The following is a 21276-nucleotide window of genomic DNA, read 5'->3' on the forward strand; positions in this document are numbered from 1 at the left end:
TAAAGGGACAATAACACTCTTGCTGGCTTGTCGACAGCTCCAGAAAATAAAAAATAGCCTTATTCTAAGTACTAGATGTGTTAGTGTCCTACCTGTTGTGTAAATTATCCATTAAATCCTATTTTACTTGTGGAAAGGGTTCAAAAATATTTTTAAATCCAAGTCACATTTGAAAAGCTTTACGTCAGACTTTTCAAATCATTTAGTTGAATTTTTCCAATATTTTAAATTAGATGTGTTAAGATGAAATTTGTATCCTTGTTTCGCAAATAGTGTAAATGTATGTAATGCCAAAGTTGTGGATACGCTAGAAGTCACAATTTTGATCTGATTTTGATGAAACCTGATATGTATGTTTATAATTCAAAGATCTTGGTTCCTGTCGATATTTGCACATATCGGACGGTAACTTCCTGGATTATGGCCCATGATTGTACGAAAAATCACGTTTTTAGCTAATTAAAATTATACTCTTCAAAAAAAGTAGGGGATATTTAGAAACAATACAAAACTGCAGAAATTCACTGCTGTTTTTATTAGAGGTAGCCAGTGTATGTTAATAACAGGGCAATTGCCTACACATGAACATAAACAGTTCATATGGGCGGTTTATCTGACGGCCCCATTTCACTGTCAAAAGTGAAAATGGACGTTTTGGATTTTTGTCTTAATAATGAGAAATTGCTCCACCAATCCTCAGACATTCAACAATTCGTCAAGGCATGCTCCTAATCAACTGTCCAATCACGATTTGGGGCAATCTGACCCACTCCACTTGCAGTGCCACGGCCAATTCTTGCAGTGTTGCCGATCAAATTAAACGGCTGCCGAACACGTCTGCCGATCAGATTAAACGTAACACACTAAAGCAAAGATACGCTAAACAGTAAATCTTATGCAAGAACCAATAGGAATTCAAACATGGATAGGATAAACCAGCAAGCGGCAGTTTTCATCAACCCTTCCTTGAAGTGCCAAATTTGACAATGAACCCCTTTCAATGTGTATGGCGCTATTGCGTGTTGCACATGCAGCTCAGTGGTTCTGTTGGGGTGATAAGTTCTGTGAACATACTCTTAAAGCATGTCAAGTGTTCATGACTATTTATCATATCACAACCTTCATAGGTATTTGCATTTCAATATCCCCTAGAGTATATTATAGGCTGTCAACTAAAGTGGTTGATCTATTAAGTTTCTTCTAACTATTGTTTTAAATGCCTTAAGACTTAAATTAATTATATGTTTATGTCAACACAGTAACTAATTTATATAAAAAGATAAATGTATTTAAGATGATTCATTAGTTGGACTTGGAGAGACCTGCTTAGGGAACCTATAATATACTAGTTGGAGGTCTGATTTATAGGAAATTGCAAGTTGTTAAATTGTTGCTGTTAATTATTTGCTCCTGTAATAAAGTGTTGAAGATCCATTCCAAGAATCTGTACTCATTTCTGATACAGGGCTGGGGCCATTACATTGCCAATGTAATTAATTACATTACCATTATTTTTTAAATGTAATCCTTACAATTACTTTCTCATTTTTAGCAATGTAATTAATTACCATTACCCATTACATTGAAAGTAATTAATAACCATTACTTTATGACTATATAAATAAAACCAAAGTTCATAGAAATTAAAAAGACAACCTTATTTCCTGCGCCTACAAAATCAAATTCAAAATAATCCTTGATTCACATTAATAGATATTTCTGTATGACTTGTTATTTCTATAAATTATAACACCAAGGCAAATTTTCAAGTGAGGGGCGGTGTTGACAAAAACTTGAGGTCTAAGTTTGATTATGAGAGCATTTTCAGCTCTGGGTAAGCAAAGCGATAAGCAATTCGATTGGTCGAGACTTTGGAGCTTGATTCTAATTGAGTGATAGTGGTGAAACTTTGTGTATAGTTTTATTACATCAGTATCTTAACAACATTCAATGCTGAGCATTTTCTGCTTAGGCAAAGTAGAGACTTCAGTCTGATTGATTGAGACGTTGGAACACAATAACTCTCCTTCTAATTGAGGTAGAATGTTCAAACTTGGTGTAAGTGTCTATTAGGCGAATGCCTTGACATAGTTCGTTCATGTGCATTTTCCACTAAGGCTATAAGCAGAGATAAGCAATTTGATTGGTTGAGACTTTAGAACACGATAACTTAGGTTCCAATTGGGTGAGAGCGATGAATATCTGAGTATAGATTCATTATATCAATACATAAGCAATTTGATAGGTCAAGACTTTGGAACATAACAATCTGCTTTTAATTGAGGTATAGATGTTCATTAGGCAAATGTATTGACTGAGTTCAATGATTAATATATCCCATTAAAGCTAAGCAGAGCCTCGCAATTTCTTTGGTCGATGCTTTGGGACAAGATAACTTTGATTCTAACTGATAGAAATTGATGAAACTTAGTGTATAGTTTCACTCACTACCAAGCACTCCAAAACCTGAGTTTGATAGTGGGCATTTTATGCTTAGACTAATCATAGATAATGTGTTTGATTTCTCGATACTTTTTAAAAAGATAAATGTGCAATTAATTAATATGTGTCATCTGTTTTGTTTTGTTTTTTATTACGGCGGGGGACATCAGCCTGACTCTTGGCTTGTTATAATTTGCTAAAAATGATATAAATCTTTTTTTTATAATGAATTGGATTTTATGTCAGATACACTTAATTTACTTCTTTGGTACAATAAAACTTGAGGCCAGTTATATTGGAAATATTTATATGTAATTGAAATGTAATTGACCATTACATGATTTTTGGAAGGTAATTAATTATATTTCCATTCATCATTACTTTTATCATCTTCCATTACTCATTACATGCCCATTACTTATAAAATGTAATGATTACATTCCATCACCATTACAATTACCCCAGCCCTGTTCTGATACTTAAGAGAATACACGTCGACAAACTACATTCCCTGAAAAGCTAACAGTGTTCTGTTTAGCAAATTTGATAAGGATCTAGGATTGAAATCTGTTGAAACCTATAGCCTCTATCCCATTCACATGGTTTTCGGAAACAGGGGTATAGAGAGAGGAGAGAAATGGGGTTTAACGGCCACTCGACACAAACCGGTCATTTCGGGACTAACATATGGTTCAGTTTTATTTCCATAATTTACTTGAGCGTAGGGGTCTTTAGCAGTGGGAGGAAACCGGAGGGCCCGGAGAAAACCACGAAGTTGGACAGGCGACTCTACTCCTTGTCACGCACAACCGGGGAATCGAAACCACGCCAGTTGACTCAATGACAGACTTTATGATACAGCGCGCACATGCTAACCATTCAGCCATCCAACCCCCCAAACGGGGGTATAACTCAGGAACAGAAGGCTGCAGATTGAGAATATTGATAGGGATCGATGATCCCAATACTTCAAGCCGAATATGAAAAAGATCCATTAAAAAGATAAAATGAAGTTTAACGTCCTACTGTTCTGCTGCGACTTGGCTAATGAAGACGGGCATACGCCATTAAGTGTGCTATGAGGGAAATTTTCCCCGGACAGCGGTACTCTGGCCTACTCATCTATTGAATTCCAACTGCCAAAGGATCTTTTATGTGCACGTGTGTACATAGGACCTCAGTTTTTCATACCATCTGAATGACTATGGTATACATTGTCCCTTGCTAGGCTTCTTGTCATGCACAGCTGACAAAGGGGAACCCCGCTTGAAAATTCAGATGAAATTTCTAGAAAGGCCAACACTGGGATCGCACACAGGACCTCCAGGTTAGTGAGCTAATGTTTAACGCACTGAGCCACCGCAGCTCCCATCCATATAGCCTTTATCGCATTCACAAGGTTTTTTGGAAACAGGGGCATAACTTGATCATTGCTGAAGTTAAAAGATCTTTGAGAGACGGGTTTCGGAAATGAAATGAAATGGGGTTTAATGTCCTACTGTTCTGCTCCTATACTGGGCTAATGAAGATGGGCATACGCCATACAGTGTGCTATGAGGGAAATTTTGCCTGGGCAGCGGCACTATCGCCTACTCTTATATCAAATTCCAACTGCCAAGGGATCTTTTACGTGCATTCCAATGTATACACGGGACCTCGGTTTTTCGTCTCATCCGGAGGACTAGACAGCTGTCCTTGTCAGGCCCTCCGTTCTGCACCACTGACAAGGGGAAACCACGTCTGAAAATCAGGGATGGGTTTTGGAAAAACAGTCCAGCAATCGTTCGAACTGTGGAGGATGTGCCAGTTATTCCTGATGATCTTGCTGATGTGGACTGAAGTTGGATAATAGTCCGTTATGAAAACTGGACGTTTGTTATCCTTTGGTGTGGTTTTTGTGCTTAGGAGGGTTTTCCTCTGCATATTATCGGCTTTGTATCGAAACAGTATATATAGAACCCCACCAAGTGAGATAAATCGGTCTGAAGAGTTTGATACGGACGAAACTATAGTCACTGCTAAAAGGGATAACTGGCCAAATTGCCCATTTTATCTACCAACAATTTTTTCGAAACAATATATCAAAGTAATTTCTGAATACTGCTTACGAACAGGATGAATAACTTATATTGAGAATGCCTTTAATGTAACATGTAAACTCAAACTTCTAAAAAAACACCTGTCTTAATACAGTTGAAGTGTGATACAAATAATAATTAGGAAATGAAAACACATCTTAAACAAAATGAATACTGATTTATTAAATGTAAGCTTAAGAAAATTATACAACATAAGTATATAATAACATGTAATTAATATTTATAAAATTGAGAATAACTTTCGGGTAATAATGGAGCAATGGTGGAGTCTGCCAAACTGGGGTTTAATGTCCTACTGTTCTGCTAATGAAGATGCGCATACACCATGAAGTGTACTATTTTGGGAAATTTTGTCAGGACAGTGGTGCACTCTTATATCGAATTCCATCTGCTACAGGATCTTTTACGTGCACGTCAATCTTTACACAGGACCTCGGTTTTTGCACCGCTGACAAGGGGAAACCAGGCCGGAAATCCCAATTAACTTTCTCGGCCAACACCGGAAGCGAACCCGCGACCTCCAGGCTAGCGAGTCAGCATCTTACTTACTTAGTCACTGTGGCTCCTCATGAATAAACGATAAGTAGTATTGAGTTTAAGACTTTGCAAACACAATCAAATGCAAATGTAATTGGCACTATATTTTTTTTAAAACCATACAGTGACATTTTATTGTTATATTTTGTCTGCATTCAACCTACTTTAAAATGCAATAATATTTTCTCAAAGTTTACAACATTTTAATGAAATCGACAAGTTATATTACAAATATGTATGAGCTTACTTCAAAATGTTTATTTATAATAGGTTTGACAGAGTTATAATCATGTAATTATAAAAAGAGATCAAAGAATAAAGAATATAAATATAAATATAAATTTTGTAGAAAGAGTATAATACTAATCACATTATATACAAGTATAATAAACCAGCAGAAGTTTCAGCAGATTAAAAGATTCTTTGCAAAAAATGCCCACAAGGGGAGACAACTTCAGTCCCTATTGTAAAATAGACTTCGCATTCCATAAAATGAACAAGGACCGATCTCGGTCATATATTAATTTAAATTTAACAACTTTCTTCATCTCACTAATGTTAACAACGTAACATTATGATAGTTAGCGCTCTGTTGCTAACTTCTTTTAAACAATTTAGACAGACAGATGAAACGAGTCACAAAATAATACCACATTAAAATGTCGGTCTCTTAAGACCATGGGTCTGATTACACCATATTTTACAATAGGAGTATCAGTGTCGAAATAATCATTTAATTTTTTCAATAATTTGTAAAAGCCATTATGATTAGCACCATTCATATTCAGAAATGTTAATATTTCAAATAATTTTTATCGACATCATGATATAAATGTACACTATAACACGTAAACTACATGTAATTATGAATACACAGGATATTCTGGAGACCATCAAAAGATCTGTTGAGTATTAATTGAATTAAAATGAATTACTATCATATTTTACCAAAACAGTGAATATAAATGAGGAACAGAAGTAGGAAAATTCGTATACACCTATATGAAAGTATGGAGGACAAATTGGGACTTTATTCTTAGATTTTACATACACAAAACATGTCGTTTTTCAACTCAAATCTATTCACCTATACTAACTTGTTACAACTCTTTATAATAAGAGAGTGTATGATGAAACATCTCAACTGAAAGATATCATGGTATTAAAATATGATCACATATTTTTAACTTTAAGAAATATGTGAACAATCTGGCGTGTTGAGACTTACAGAACTGAATATTTAAATCTGGTGATATGGTTCTATTTGCGAAATCCAATGAAAACTAGAATTAATATAATATATGTGGGTTTATTAAATGATTAAAATTAAAGCTAAAGCTATATAATAGAATATAATATAATATCGTATCGTAATATTAATTAAATAATAACATACAAAAGCAAATTAAATTAGCAAAATATATTTATATCATTTCCTTGTCATGTTTTTAAAATCATTATATTTGGTCAAATTTGAAATTGTTCAGGAAGAAAAGGGACTTTGTTTATGGGTCATCTTGGCAATTATTTAAGCTTTTTGAACCATGATTAGATCTCAAATGTTAAAATTCTATAGATTAAACATTTATGCTAGCTTACTATTTCTCTCTGCTAAACATGCCAAAGGCATCCTGTGAGTGCCATAGGGGCAAGTAACACAAGGGGGGTTTTGGGGGATCTCCCCCATAAAATTGTGAAAATTTAAGTCAATTACCTGGCATTTGAGGTCATAGCTGCGAGCAAATTCTTATGAACGCAAGGATCAGAAATTGGACAGAATCTAGAGATCTGCCTGTCAATTCTGCCTGTTTTGTGATAGTTAGTACAAGACCACAGCTGAGTGAAAGAATGATGTCATAATGGAGCAAGCCCCATGCCCTGAAACAATTTTAGATATTGATGCATAATATTTAAAATACTGAGCACTAATTTTTTGGGACTGGGTCTGAGGGTTACTGCAGATTCAAAATGTCATCTCCAAGTTTTCCCATTCAAAAGTGCGAATCAACCAATGTGGTTAAGAATAATTACAAAAGCATCGCTAACGCTGCAATATACGTCCACATTCCAGCTTTGATTAATATGGTACTTTTTAAAATGAAGAGAATGAAATATGAAATGGCTGTAATATGACAAGAGGCAAAGAAGGCAAGGTGTTGGGTTTGTTTTGCCAAATTTACAGACAAAATATTAACAAAAAAAGTGGGTATCATACTGCTCCAGGAAGTCGGGGCATATACCAAAATAAATAGTTGCTGTCTTTACGGTATAAGGATTAAATATGCAAAGTTCCAAGATGATCCATTCAGAATTGCAGCCTGTAGATGATAAATACAAAAATCGGGTGTGGCTCTGCTCCTGGGGGTTGAATATGGAACAATATAAATAGGCACCACCCTGTTATTGAAATGACAACATCAAAAGCTGCCGTCCTTAGGGTATAAGGAATAAGTATACCAAGTTCCAAGATAATCCATTCAGTATTCAAGATAATCCATTCACCAAAATCAATAGTTGACGTCCTTAGGTCATAAGGAATACATATGCCAAGTACCAAGTTGATCCATTCAGAATTGCGGCCTGTAAACGATAAACACAAAAATTGGGCGTGGCTCTTCCCCTGGTGGTCGGGACATGCAGTTGTCATCCTTAGGGTATAAGAAATAGGTATGCAAAGTTTCAAAAGAATCTGTTAAGAATTGTGGCCTGTAGGCGAAACACAAACATTGGGCGTGGCTCTGTCCCTGGGGGTCGGGCAAGCACCAAAAATAGGGATGTTCCTTAGGATAGAAGGAATAAGTTTCAAGGTAATATGTTAAGAAATTTGGTCTGTAGATGACAAACAAATAAATACAAGAAATGGGCGTGGCTCTGCCACTGGGGGGCGGGCATGCACCAAAAACAATGGGGGTCATCCTTAGGGTATAAGGAATTCATACGCAAATTTTTCAAGACGATCGATTAATAATTGTGGCCTGTAGGCGATACACAGACACACAAAAAGAAAATGGGCGTGGCTCTGCCCCTGGGGGTCATCCTTAGGGTATAAGGAATTCATACGCAAATTTTTCAAGACGATCGATTAATAATTGTGGCCTGTAGGCGATACACAGACACACAAAAAGAAAATGGGCGTGGCTCTGCCCCTGGGAGTTGGGCGTGCACACCAAACGATAGGGCTGTTCCTTAGGGTACAAAGAATAAGTATGCAAAGTTTCAAGATGATACGTTAAGAAATGCAGCCTGTCCATGCCCACTGGGGGTCGGGCATGCACCAAAAACAATAGGGATCATCTTTAAGGTATAAGGAATAAGTATGTAAAGTTTCAAGACGATAAGTCAAGCATTGCGCCCTGTAGGCAACATACAGACACCCAAAAAGAAAATGGGCGTGGCTCTGCCCCTGGGGGTTGGGCATGTACCAAAAACAATAGTGATGATCCTTAGGGTATAAGGAATAAATATGCAAAGTTTGAAGTGGATTCGATAAGAAATGCGACCTGTAGACGACAAACAAAGAAATACAAAAAAAGGGTGTGGCTCTGCCCTTGGGGGTTGGGCAATGGGCATGCACCAAAAAGAATAGGGAACATCCTTAGGGTATAAGGAGTAAGTATGTAAAGTTTCAAGACTATCAGTTAAGAATTGCGGTCTGTAGGTGACACACATACAGACACACACACACACACACAGACAAGAGACATTATGAATGTGGACGTATAGTATAATAAAGTACAAAAACCTTCACATGTAATGCAGAATGTCATATTTCTTAAGATAAATAAATATAAAAATATTTCTATAAAAAACCAGCGGCTGCCAGACAGGATAAGTCCACATTTTGCAAGAGATGGATAGAGAACAAGCTGAACAAAAAGTGATTTTTTCGTAAAATCAAGGGCCATAATTCAGGAAGTTATGGTACGATATGCACGCATACATACAAGAACCAAGATCTTTGGGTTATAAAGATATATTTCAAGTTTCATCAAAATCGGATCAACATCGCGACTTCAAGAGGGTCGACAACCTTGATATATTTACACTATTTGCGTACGAGGGGTGGCCATTTTGTCCGGCAGTTTTGGTCCGATTTTCACGAAATTCTAACTTAGCCATCATTAGGGTGTAACGGTGAAATATTCAAATGTTTTTTTCAATCGGATAAAAATTGTGACCTCAAGAGGAACCACAAACTAAAAACGCGAAGTTATGATCCGATATGTGCAAATATTGAAAGGAACCAAGATCATTGGGTTATAAACATGCATTTTAAGTTTCATCAAAATCAGATGAAAATTGTGACCTCTAGAGTGTTCAGAAGCTAAAAACGTGATTTTTCTTACAATCAGGGGCCATAATCCATGAAGTTATCGTCCGATATATGCCAATATCGAAAGGAACCGAGATCTTTGAGAGACAGACCTATATTTTAAGTTTCATCGTAATCGGATAAAAATTGTGACCTGTTGAGTGTTCACAAACAAATTGTTGACGGATGGACAAACAAGGGCGACGGCATAATACGTCCACATGAAAATGTGGGCGTATAAAAATGTACAAAAAGCACTTTCAACCAACCTATGATCCACATTTATTAGGCTAAACATCCATGGCTGAGATAAGGAGTGGAAGTGAATAATTTAGAATTCTATACAGTACAGATATCTCGGAAATAGAATCACCTTTAAATTCCATAGATACTTTTGATTTGCTTGTAAGACACAAATTTGATTTTTTCATGGAAAAATTGGGAAATATTTTAAGTTTATATTGGTCTGACACTGCCATCTTTATCTCTCTCTCAAACAAACATAGTAATAATAAACTGCCAGGTTTTTTTCCCCTAAAAATCAGTCATGGAGTATATCCTGTTTTGGGGAAGAGGTCTTGGATTCATACCAGAATAATGTGTCTATTTCTAATGAAATGCGTATATAATTCCTGATGATTTATTGCAAACATAATGAAAGTTACACATTAAAAATCAATTTCTTAAAGAGTCTAGATAACATTTCTAAGGCAATACTAAAGTAACATGTAAAAATTATAATACTTTATAAAATAAATTGTGGTTGTTAGATTTCTGATGATGATCCACCAATGGCTCCCCCTTTAGCCCCTGACATTAATTTATCTGTTTCATCATAATGACATTCAGCACTTGTATCAACAATAACATAAGTACTTTCAATATTTCGTTTCTGTGGACCTGTTTTGTGTTCTAGTTTTTGTATCATATTACTAATTTCATTCACAAGATCACTAAAAGCAGGTCGACCTTGTGGATTTGCATTCCAACATTGTCTCATGATCTCAAACCTGAAATAAAGTAAAAGACAGGATTTTTTTTTTTATTTGTGCAAGCGTAAGATTGAGTCTACAGTAAATATGATAATTTTATTTTATTGTGCTAATGATTTAGTAATTAATAGGTGCAAGCCCAGATCTCTCAGGATATACTTTGATAAAGGTCGGTTTAAGTAAGAAAATCAAACACCAACGTGTGGAAAAAATAGCCCAATTACCAAGTCTTAAATTTTCGAACCAAAACCATTTGGAAATGATCACTACATTTTCTTAACAGAGCCATACATTTAAGAAATTTTACTGTTCAATTGTATAGGTGTCTTGCAATTTATAAACATGACAATCAGTTGCCACCTTAATTTCTGCAAAGATATAGCTATGATAATCAAGGCACTTCTATAATGTGCAATTTGGGGACTTGTTATAGTCTGGAAGTGGTAGAAGGGTGAAAGAATCCCTGTTACAGTACAAGTAAGTCTAGATCTCAGTGTTACAGTCGGGGAAGAGCAGGTAAATAATCTAAATAAATTAATCTCTGTGTAACAGTTTCATCACAATTCATGATGACCAAAAGTTCACAAGGAAGGGAGACTGAAAATAATATTAGTATTTTATCATTTAGATTGGAAATAGAGTAATAAATTAATCCCTGAGTAACAAACTTGACAAGACTGTATAAAGTAAAGTGGTTTAATCCAGGACACATTTTGAGCTATAGTTGATGAAAGACTGTAGCCAGAAACCTGTTTTGGATTAAAACATACTTTACTTTATTCAGTCTTGTCAAGTTTGTTACTCAGGGATTAATTTATTACTCTATTTCCAATCTAAATGATAAAATACTAATATTATTTTCAGTCTCCCTTCCTTGTGAACTTTTGGTCATCATGAATTGTGATGAAACTGTCTTTGAATTATCAATAGGTTCATAAATATAACAATGTTACTTACAAAGGATCAGGACAGTCTTGGGGTTGAGCCATTCTTCTTCCAGCCTTTAAATAACGTATAACATCCCAGTTATCTACCTCGGGATACGGATTAACTCCCCTTGTCATCAACTCCCATAAAACTACACCAAACGACCACTATAATAAAATACAAAATAGTTCACTTATTGTATTAAGTATAATCGCTTTTTTCTGGTCATTATGTCTAGTATGTTTATCTTTCAAATGCTTTAAATGGGGTGTATTTAAGGCAGTCCTACAGAAAATGAGTAGTCAGTCACACAATCAATTAGGAGTGTGCATCTATTAATTCGAGTATATAATAAAACCACCATTATTTTACTAACAACCGGTGCTTTTAACATTTTTAGGCATGGTATGATTTCAATTATATTTAATCAAAATGACATCAAATTTATAGAAAATAATATATGATTTAATTTTCAAGCATAAACTCTCAAGTACGGTGGCTGATAAGGGACATGAAAAATAATATAATTTGTTTTTTATAATTTTCACCCAAGTCAATTTTAATTTTCACCCAAGTCAATTTTAATATAATTTGTTTTTATAATTTTCACCCAAGTCAATTTTAATATAATTTGTTTTTTATAATTTTCACCCAAGTCAATTTTAATTTCCACCCAAGTCAATTTTAATATAATTTGTTTTTTATAATTTTCACCCAAGTCAATTTTAATATAATTTGTTTTTTATAATTTTCACCCAAGTCAATTTTAATATAATTTGATTTTTATAATTTTCACCCAAGAATTTCCACCCAGCGTGTGACGTCATCTCAATTAGCCTCGTTTCCATTGTAATGTATTATCACATGTTTTATCTTATATGGTTCTCATACTGTAATTAGCAGATTGCAATGTATTATGTTTTACCTTATATCAAATAGATATTTTTATACGCCCACATTTTCATATGGACGTATATTATCGTCACCCCTGTCCGTCCGGACGTCCATCCATAATTTGTTTATGGACACTATACAGGTCACAATTCTTATCCGATTTTGACGAGACTTGAAATATAGGTTTATCCCCAAAAGATCTAGGTTCCTTTCGATATTGGCATGTATCGGATTGAAACTTCATGAATTATGGCCCCTGATTGTACGAAAAGTCACTTTTTTTAGCGTGTGGACACTCTAGCGGTCACAATTATCATCTGGTTTCTTTCTGAATTACGACCCTTGATTGTACGAAAAATCTTGTTTTTAGCTTGTGGTCTCTCTATAGTAGGGTGACCCACCATAAATAAATATCTCCATATATCTCGACAATTACGCCACAATACTTATATATATGCCAAGCCTCAAATCAGTTCCACACAATTATAGTCACTAAATAAACGATCATGTTGTACTTAATAAGCTATGGCCATTAATCACGTATAAATAATAGACTGAAAACTGGTTCCAAGAATCGTCCATAACATCCAGACACTTTTGAGTAAAAGATAGGTTAAGTGCCCTTGTTTTGAAATTAGTCTCGCTTAACCAGTCTATCGACCATTCTACGTCTGATTGACAGGTCGGGATAATCAAGACTACTTTTTTACGAAACATAACAGAAAGCTAGAACAAGAAATTGAATTTAGAAATAAGCACGTTAGGTAGCTCAACAATCGTTTTAAGAAGCTTGTAAAAGTAAAATGAAACTACTGCTAGTATCATGTTCTTGCCTAACCTGAGTGTTTCAGAGATATTATTTGTACTAAACCAAAAGATGCCGCTCTTAACGGTACAGTTAATGATAAAGCGATTTAAAAAATGAAACGAACGTAATTTCTAAATCTGCTGTAATAACCAAGAAGCTTAATTTTACTGCTATTCAAAATCGTCAACAATAAATTTTTTACAGCTGTAATAGTTGATAGATTTGTAGAGAATTGCACGTGCCATGGCTATTTATAGTATCATATTGTCAGAAAGTTGGTCTCGGCACGGCGAATGTGCACGCTTCAGTGGTAGTCTCGAACTATCAGCGGTGGACTGTATTTCTGTGAGTACATGGGCCACTCTATCTATAGGTCACAATTTGTATCCGATTTAAAAAAAAAAACGTTTGAATATATCACCGTTACGCCCTAATGATGATTGAGTTCGAATTTTCTGAAAATCTGATCGAAACTGCCGGACAAAATGGTCACCCCTCGTACGCAAACTTTGAGAGAGAGAGGGAGAGAGGGTCATTTCCACGCTGGGTGGAAATTCTTGAGCGATAATTATAAAAATCAAATTATATTAAAATTGACTTGGGTGAAAATTATAAAAAACAAATTATATTAAAATTGACTCGGGTGAAAATTATAAAAAACAAATTATATTAAAATTGACTTGGGTGGAAATTATAAACCAGCGACTGCTAGGCAGGATACGCCCACATTTTTGAGAGATGGATAGAGAACAAGCTAAAAAGAAAGTGATTTTTCCTACAATCAAGGGCCATAATTCATCAAGTTACAATTCGATATGCGCAAATATTGAAAGGAACCAAGATCTTTGGGTTATAAACATGCATTTCAAGTTTTATCAAAATCGGATTAAAATTGTAACCTCTCCAGGGTCCACAACCTTGATATATCATATTTTTACACCTTTCGCGTACAAGCGGCGGCCATTTTGTCCGGCGATTTTGGTCCTATTTTCACGAAATTTGAACTCAACCTTTATTATGGTGTTACGGTGATATAATCAAACGTTTTTTAAAATCGGATAAAAATTATGACCTCTATAGGGTCCACAAGCTAAAAACGTGATTTTTCGTACAATCAGGGGCCATAATTCAGGAAGTTACAGACTGATATGCGCGAATATCGAAAGGAACCGAGATCTTTGGGTTAAAAAACTTACATTTCAATTTTCAACAAAATCGGATAAAAATTGTGACCTCTATAGGGGCAAAAACCTTGATATACCATATTTTTACGCTATTTGAGAACGAACGGCGGCCATTTTCTCTGTCAATTTTGGGCCAATTTTCACGAAATTCGAACTCAACCTTCCTTAGGGTGTAACGATGATATAATAATACGTTTTTTTAAATCGGATAAAAATTATGACCTCTATAGGGTCAACAAGTTAAAAATGCGATTTTTCGTACAATCAGGGGCCATAATTCAGGAAGTTACGGTCCGATATGCGCGAATATCGAAAGGAACTGAGATCTTTGGGTTATAAACTTACATTTCAAGTTTCAAAAAAATCGGATAAAAATTGTGACCTCTATAGGGTCCACAAGCTAAAAACATGATTTTTCGTACAATCAGGGGCCATAATCCATGAAGTTTCGATCCGATACATGCCAATATCGAAAGCAGCCAAGATCTTTTGGGGATAAAACTATATTTCAAGTTTCGTCAAAATCGGATAAGAATTGTGACCTGTAGAGAGTCCACAAACAATTGTGGATGGACGGACGGACGTCCGGACGGACAGGGGCGATGGCATAATACGTCCACATGAAAATGTGGGCGTATAAAAAACAAATTATATTATTTTTCATGTCCATTATCAGCCACCGTACTCAAGTACAATATGCCTTTAATAATAATAATATCAATGGAAAAATTGTACTAATTTAATTCTAGTAGCCAAGGTTATAATTAATATTACAACAAGACTGCTAATTCTGAATCTTTATTAAGACAATAAATCCTGTTTGTCATTGATTTGTATTTAATATAAAATTATTTAACTCACCACATCTGATTTAGCACTGTACATTCCTTTTTCCAAACTTTCCATTGCCATCCATTTTACTGGTAATTTCGTTTTTTTATTGTCTGAACTGTAATAATCTTTTTCATAGATATCTCTTGCTAAACCAAAATCAGCCACCTTTGCTCGGAAATCTTGATCCAACCTTCGTAATGATAAGTTAAATCAAATAAAATAGACTACAAAAAGTTTATAGACAATGTTATAATCTTATACCAAGAAAACTATGAGACCTTCAGAATTTTTGAGACACACGTGATCATACAGTCTATAGGAGAAATTTTACAGGTTAGAGAATTTATCAATCTATTCAAATTGTATATCCACATTATATAGTAGTTCTCCATGTTGGCAATAAAAAATTTACTGAGCCATAGACGATATTTAGAAGTTTAAATCTGAATTGAATAGGAATTATGGTTAGTACTATAAAAAATATTTTATTTTAATGTTTATATTTGTTTTGTTTTTTTGTGATACATTCATTGGCTTCTGAAATTAAGCCATCGCAAGCACGTCACTAAATTCGACAATGCAACTTTAAATCTATTTTAAAAATGCAAATCCATTGTTTCTAAATTACCAGTGAAATATAATGCTTCCAAGACAAGTCTAAAACCAGCGGTTGCCAGGCAAGATACACCCATATTTTGCAAGAGATGGATAGAGAACAAGCTAAAAAAAAAACGCTGTGATTTTTCTACAATCAGGGACCATAATCCAGGAAGTTATGGTCTTAAATGTGCAAATATTGAAAGGAACCGAGATCTTTGGGATATAAACATAAGTTTCATCAAAATCGGACAAAAATTGTGACCTTTAGAGGGTCCACAACCTTCGTATTATTACTTTTACACAATATGCACAAGGAGCGGCCATTTTGTCGGGCAGTTTCGTTTTGATTTTCCCGAAATTTGAACTCAACCTTCATTATGGTGTAACGGTCAGATATTTAAAGATGGGTTCCCAGAAAAGTATTTATCGGGTGGTTATTTCCAATAAAAGGATGGCAATTTTTGGTATATATGGAAAGTAGAGATATCCAATCTTACTAGAAAAATACTGGATTCCCCGAAAAACACTCATGGAGCGTATACAGGACAAAAATGTAAGGGTTCCCCTAATCAACAGCCTGACGATTAGGAACTTCTGCACGCATGATGTCAAAGGTCACGAGCGAACATTGAGCGCTTGATGTACAAGTTGATAAACTTTATGAAGAGTTAGACGTACAATACTTTCTGAGATAAAAATGACGGAAAAAGACGCAGGTAGTGGATAATCCGAGAATTTAATTAGGATTCGATATTTGTAATAAATAGTAAGCGATTAAAGACAACATCGTCTTATGTATGCAATGAATTCTCCTCTGACTCCCAAGACATGACGTAAACATGACCTGGTTTGATCGAATTTTAATAGCAGGGCATTCCTTCACAATCACAATGTTTGAGAAGGATTTGAAGCTTAATTATGACAAATTAATTAGTTTGAATATGTTTTTGGTCCATATATACCATTAAATCACCCAGTTTGTACGCGGGAACCCATCTTTAATGGTTTTTAAAATCGGATAAAAAGTGTGACCTCTAGAGATTCCACAAGCTAAAAATGTGATTTTTTTGTACAATCAGGGGCCATAATTCAGTAAGTTATGGTCAGATATGTGCGAATATCCAGAGGAACTGAGATCTTTGGGATATAAACATATATTTTAAGTTTCATCAAAATCAGACAAAAATTGTGACCTCTAGCGGGTCCACCACCTTGGTAATATATACCTTTACACAATTTGCGTTCAAGGAACGGCCATTTCCTCAGGCAGTTTTGGTTCGATTTTTAGTAAATTGGAATTCAATCACCATCAGGTGTAACGATGATATATCTAAACGATTTTTAAAATCGAATAAAAATTGGGACCTCTAGTGGGTCCACAAGCTACAATCGCAATTTTTTCTTACAATCTGGGGACATAATCCAGGAACTTATGGTTCGATATGCGCAAATATCAAAAGAAACTGAGATCTTTGGATATAAACACATATTTTGAATTTCATCAAAATCAGATAAAAATTGTTATCTCTAGAGGGTCCACAACCTTGATATTACATACTTTAACACTTTTGCATATGGGGGGTGACCATTTTGTCTGGCAATTTCGGTCCGATTTTCACGAAATTCAATTTTGACCATCATTATGGTGTAACGCTGACAGATTCAAATGTTGTTTTTAAATCAGATAAAAATTGTGACCTCTAGAGGAACCACATGCTAAAAACGTGCTTTTTTGATCCGATACGCGTGAATAACGAAATTAACCGAGATCATTGGTTATAAACATATATTTCAAGTTTCATCAAAATTGGAAAAAAATTGACCTCTAGCATAGTGTCCACAAGCTAAAAACGTGATTTTTCATACAATCAGGGACCATAATCCATGAAGATACAATCCGATACATGTCAATATCGAAAGGAACCAAGATCTTTCAAAGATAAACCTATAATTCATGTTTCGTCAAAATTGGATAAAAATTTTGACCTGTAGAGTGTCCACATGCAAATTGTGGACAGACAGGGGTGACGACAATATACATCCACATGAAAATATCGGCGTATAACAATTTTGTAAACAAATACTTTTAGATAGGAAATTATGAAAGAAAAATTTATTTCTGTCATGAGTAAAAGATTTATTTATTTTATTTTTATACTCTTGGGGAAAACCATTAAAATAAACAATGGGTGTTATATTGTTAATAATCTTACATGCAGTTTCTGGCAGCTAAATCTCTATGAACAAACTTAAGGCCAGCTAAATATTCCATTCCCTTAGCTATATCTATACCAAACAGTATTAGATCTTTAATTGTGGGGTTCTGAAATAAAACACACCAATAACAAACCAAAAATAAAAATAAGCAAAACTTTAAAAAAAAGCAAATAAAACAAAATTATAAAAAATAAATAAACCCCAGTTAATTCTAGTAATAAAAATTAAAAGCAAATAAAACAAACAGCCAGACATTAAATACACTGTTACAAAGCTATATTTCTGTGAATACAAGTAAAATATGTAACCTTAATGTGCTGGTTAAATTCAACACAAGATCACAGAATATGTATAATGACTACCACCAGAACTTTGGATGGGGGCTTTTTATAATTTGGGGGAGTCAGGAGCAACATTAGCATGTACCAAAAGTTATTAATGTTTGTGCACTGGCAAAGATATTAATAAACAAGGTGTCATACGAGAATAGCATAATGCTTCTAATTAAACCCAGAATTATGTTTTATTAGTAGAGGAACATTATTGACCAATCAGAATGATCACAATTCCGGTGATTGCACTTCTCTCTTGGTTTTTTGTTGATGTATGTCAGTAAAAATAACTAATTTCTGTGGGTGCAATAATTATGTATAAATATAGTTTGCCAGGAAATGAAAACTATGCCCACAGCAGCTAAGTTATCCAAGCAGTCCAATAGATTGTTGATTGTTTACTCATTTGTACTAACTTGTAGGTAATGGGAGCGTTTACAAAACACTGATCAAGAGTAACAAGTAATTATCAGAAAATGAAATGAAATGGGGTTTAACGTCCTACTGTTCTGCTCCAAACTGGGCTGATAAAGACGGGCATTTTGCCCGGACAGCGGCACTACAGCCTACTCTTATATTGAATTCCAACTGTCAGGGGATTTTTTTTACGTGCACGCCAATGTGTACACGGGACCTTGGTTTTCGGTCCCATCCGAATGACTAGACAGCTGTCCTTGCTTGTCAGGCCCTCCGTCCTGCATCATTGACAAGGGGGAACCATGCTGGAAAATCCTCGACCAATGCAGGGATCAAACACCCGAACTCCAGGCTAGCGAGCCAGCATCTTACCCACTTAGCCACCGTGACCCCGAGTAATTATCAGATCTAATTCAAGATTGATTGGCTTGTAGTTGTTCCTAGAGCCAACATGTACTGGTAATCAGTAAATAAATTTAGATGTTCAATTTATTGGATATTGTGTCTAATAAACATAAACACTATGTTTAAATTTAAAATTAATCTGATAATCACTTTAGCCATTAAAGGCTCTAAAAGACTTTTAATAGTGATCAAGGCATTTTTTCAAAGTGGCCAAGGGCAATAACTCTTGAAGTACTTATCAGAAATTACTGATATTTTAACTTGAGAAAACCCCTGATCTGAATTTTGCTGATATCTTGAGAAAACTCCTGATCTGGATAACTGATGACTTAATTTGAGTAAAACTCTGATCTGGATTACCGATGGCTTAATTTTATTACACCCCTGTTCTGGATTACTGATATTTTAACTAGAGTAAACTCCTCATCTGTATTAATGATGTCTTAACAAAATTTGTATTCTTAATCTTATAAATTCTTACATTATTTTCATCTCTGATGTAGCTGAGTAAATCACCGTGTTCCATAAACGGTAGAACAACAAGAGGCATGGCATCTAATCCAAGACATATCCCAATTAATTCTAGAACATTCTCATGATGAAAATCTTTCATTAATAGAGCCTCTTGAAGAAAAGCATTTAGCTCTATTTCACGAGGATTACTCTCTGAAAAACAAATTGTTGGAAAGTATGTTTTCAATATCCATACATCAATTCCAAGTATTTACACATTCCACATGGCCAATACTTTGAAAGTTAATTAGAGCAAATGTTTGACAATACATTGGTCAGATTTGAGGTTGTGAAATCAAGGACATTATAAAAACCGGTACAACAGATTAATTTGTCATGTGTGATCATGATCATGTGTTAATTATAGAGTAGAAATGTAGCGTTTACTTACGATGTAAAGTTTTAACAGCAACCAATATATCTCCTTTTTGTTCAGGCAATGTAAGAAACCCTTTATATACACAGCCAAAATTACCTGCATAAAACACAATACAAATAATTCAAATACTGTACATATCAAAAACCATGTCCTGGATAGTCAATAAAATAGCAGAGAGATAACACAGGACTCTCACTACAACACCAGACTATTATTTTCACCTCATTGTTAAATCACAGGAATCTGACCTTCTATCCGTATATATATGCATACACCATGTCGTACCAGACAATGCCATTTTTGGCCTATGACAGTTTTTCGAACATTTTGATGATCCTATCTTGATAATGACAAAGAGCTCAATGTGTCACAAGCATCTGATAAAATATTATAGAAGGTATTTGAGCATCTCATTTTCAATTTTATATCTACGCCAGGTTAAAGGCATCCATAGACTGTGACGTTATTTTCTTAATCGATTTCCCTAAATGTTCTTCTTATGCACTAATGGAAAATCCAATCAATTTTTTTTAAAATTCCTGTATCCAATAATTTTGAAATTTAAATTCAATTATCTTTTTAGTGTGTTTAATCTTATAAAGGCAATAATTTAAAAAGACATTAAGGGTTGAGTGAATACTAGTGCAGGGTATTGCCACGGCAGTCATGATACAATACATATTGTGATTCAAGTACTATGATACGATTCGTATCATGATTCATAACCAGGTCAATATTTATCAAATTTTTAGTCCTGCCAATGTCAAAGAAATAAAACTGTTTTATATCCCGACATTGATGTGGATCAAAACAATGACCAAAACAATTTAAGAGTGTTTGTTTGGATAATGTGTGACAGTGTGTGACGTAGATAGTTAAGAGTGACAGGTTACTTACTGAAGCGACAAAAAAAACCATAAAAAAAAAGAATCGCGATAAATCGATTCAGTTTCTCGCGATTCAATACGCGAATAGTGAGAAGGTGAATTGTGATACATCGATTCAATGATATATCATGCCAACAATATATCGTGGTGCCAACAATATATCGTGCAAGCACTAGTCAATACTACATCCATAAGTGCTAGATTTACCTTTGCCCAATATTTCAGTTTTAGTTAAATGTTCACTGTCTATAAGCAGATTTTCATTTTTTATTAAAGCTAACAGATCATCATCTATAAGGGTTGAAGGTGCAGCTGCAGCAATAGCATCTCTTTCTGTATAATCTGTAAACATAATATTACTATATATGATTTTATGTTTAGTTTGTTAAAAGCAATGTTATAAGAAAGCCACATAACATGGAAATATGCCCACTGTCGCCCATTTAGCAACAATGTCTCAACAGCAGCTTAATTGGATGTTGACCAAATTTGATATT

At 34.7% G+C, this 21276-nt stretch overlaps 1 protein-coding gene across 1 annotated transcript in view; it reads right to left on the minus strand.

The window, feature by feature from the left end:
• Positions 1-11335: 11335 nt before the first annotated feature.
• Positions 11336-21276, minus strand: part of LOC126827949 (hepatocyte growth factor receptor) — a 45240-nt gene continuing 35299 nt past the window's right edge. Inside the window, exons 14-19 of the mRNA XM_056102408.1 lie at positions 20987-21121; positions 19905-19988; positions 19482-19666; positions 17843-17952; positions 15057-15219; positions 11336-11476 (exon numbers count right to left, since the gene is read on the minus strand). Of these exons, the coding sequence (XP_055958383.1) occupies positions 11336-11476; positions 15057-15219; positions 17843-17952; positions 19482-19666; positions 19905-19988; positions 20987-21121 (818 nt within the window). The remainder of the gene's footprint in view (positions 11477-15056; positions 15220-17842; positions 17953-19481; positions 19667-19904; positions 19989-20986; positions 21122-21276) is intronic.

This window comes from Patella vulgata, chromosome 7 (assembly GCF_932274485.2).
Source record: "Patella vulgata chromosome 7, xgPatVulg1.2, whole genome shotgun sequence".
NCBI lineage: Eukaryota > Metazoa > Mollusca > Gastropoda > Patellidae > Patella > Patella vulgata.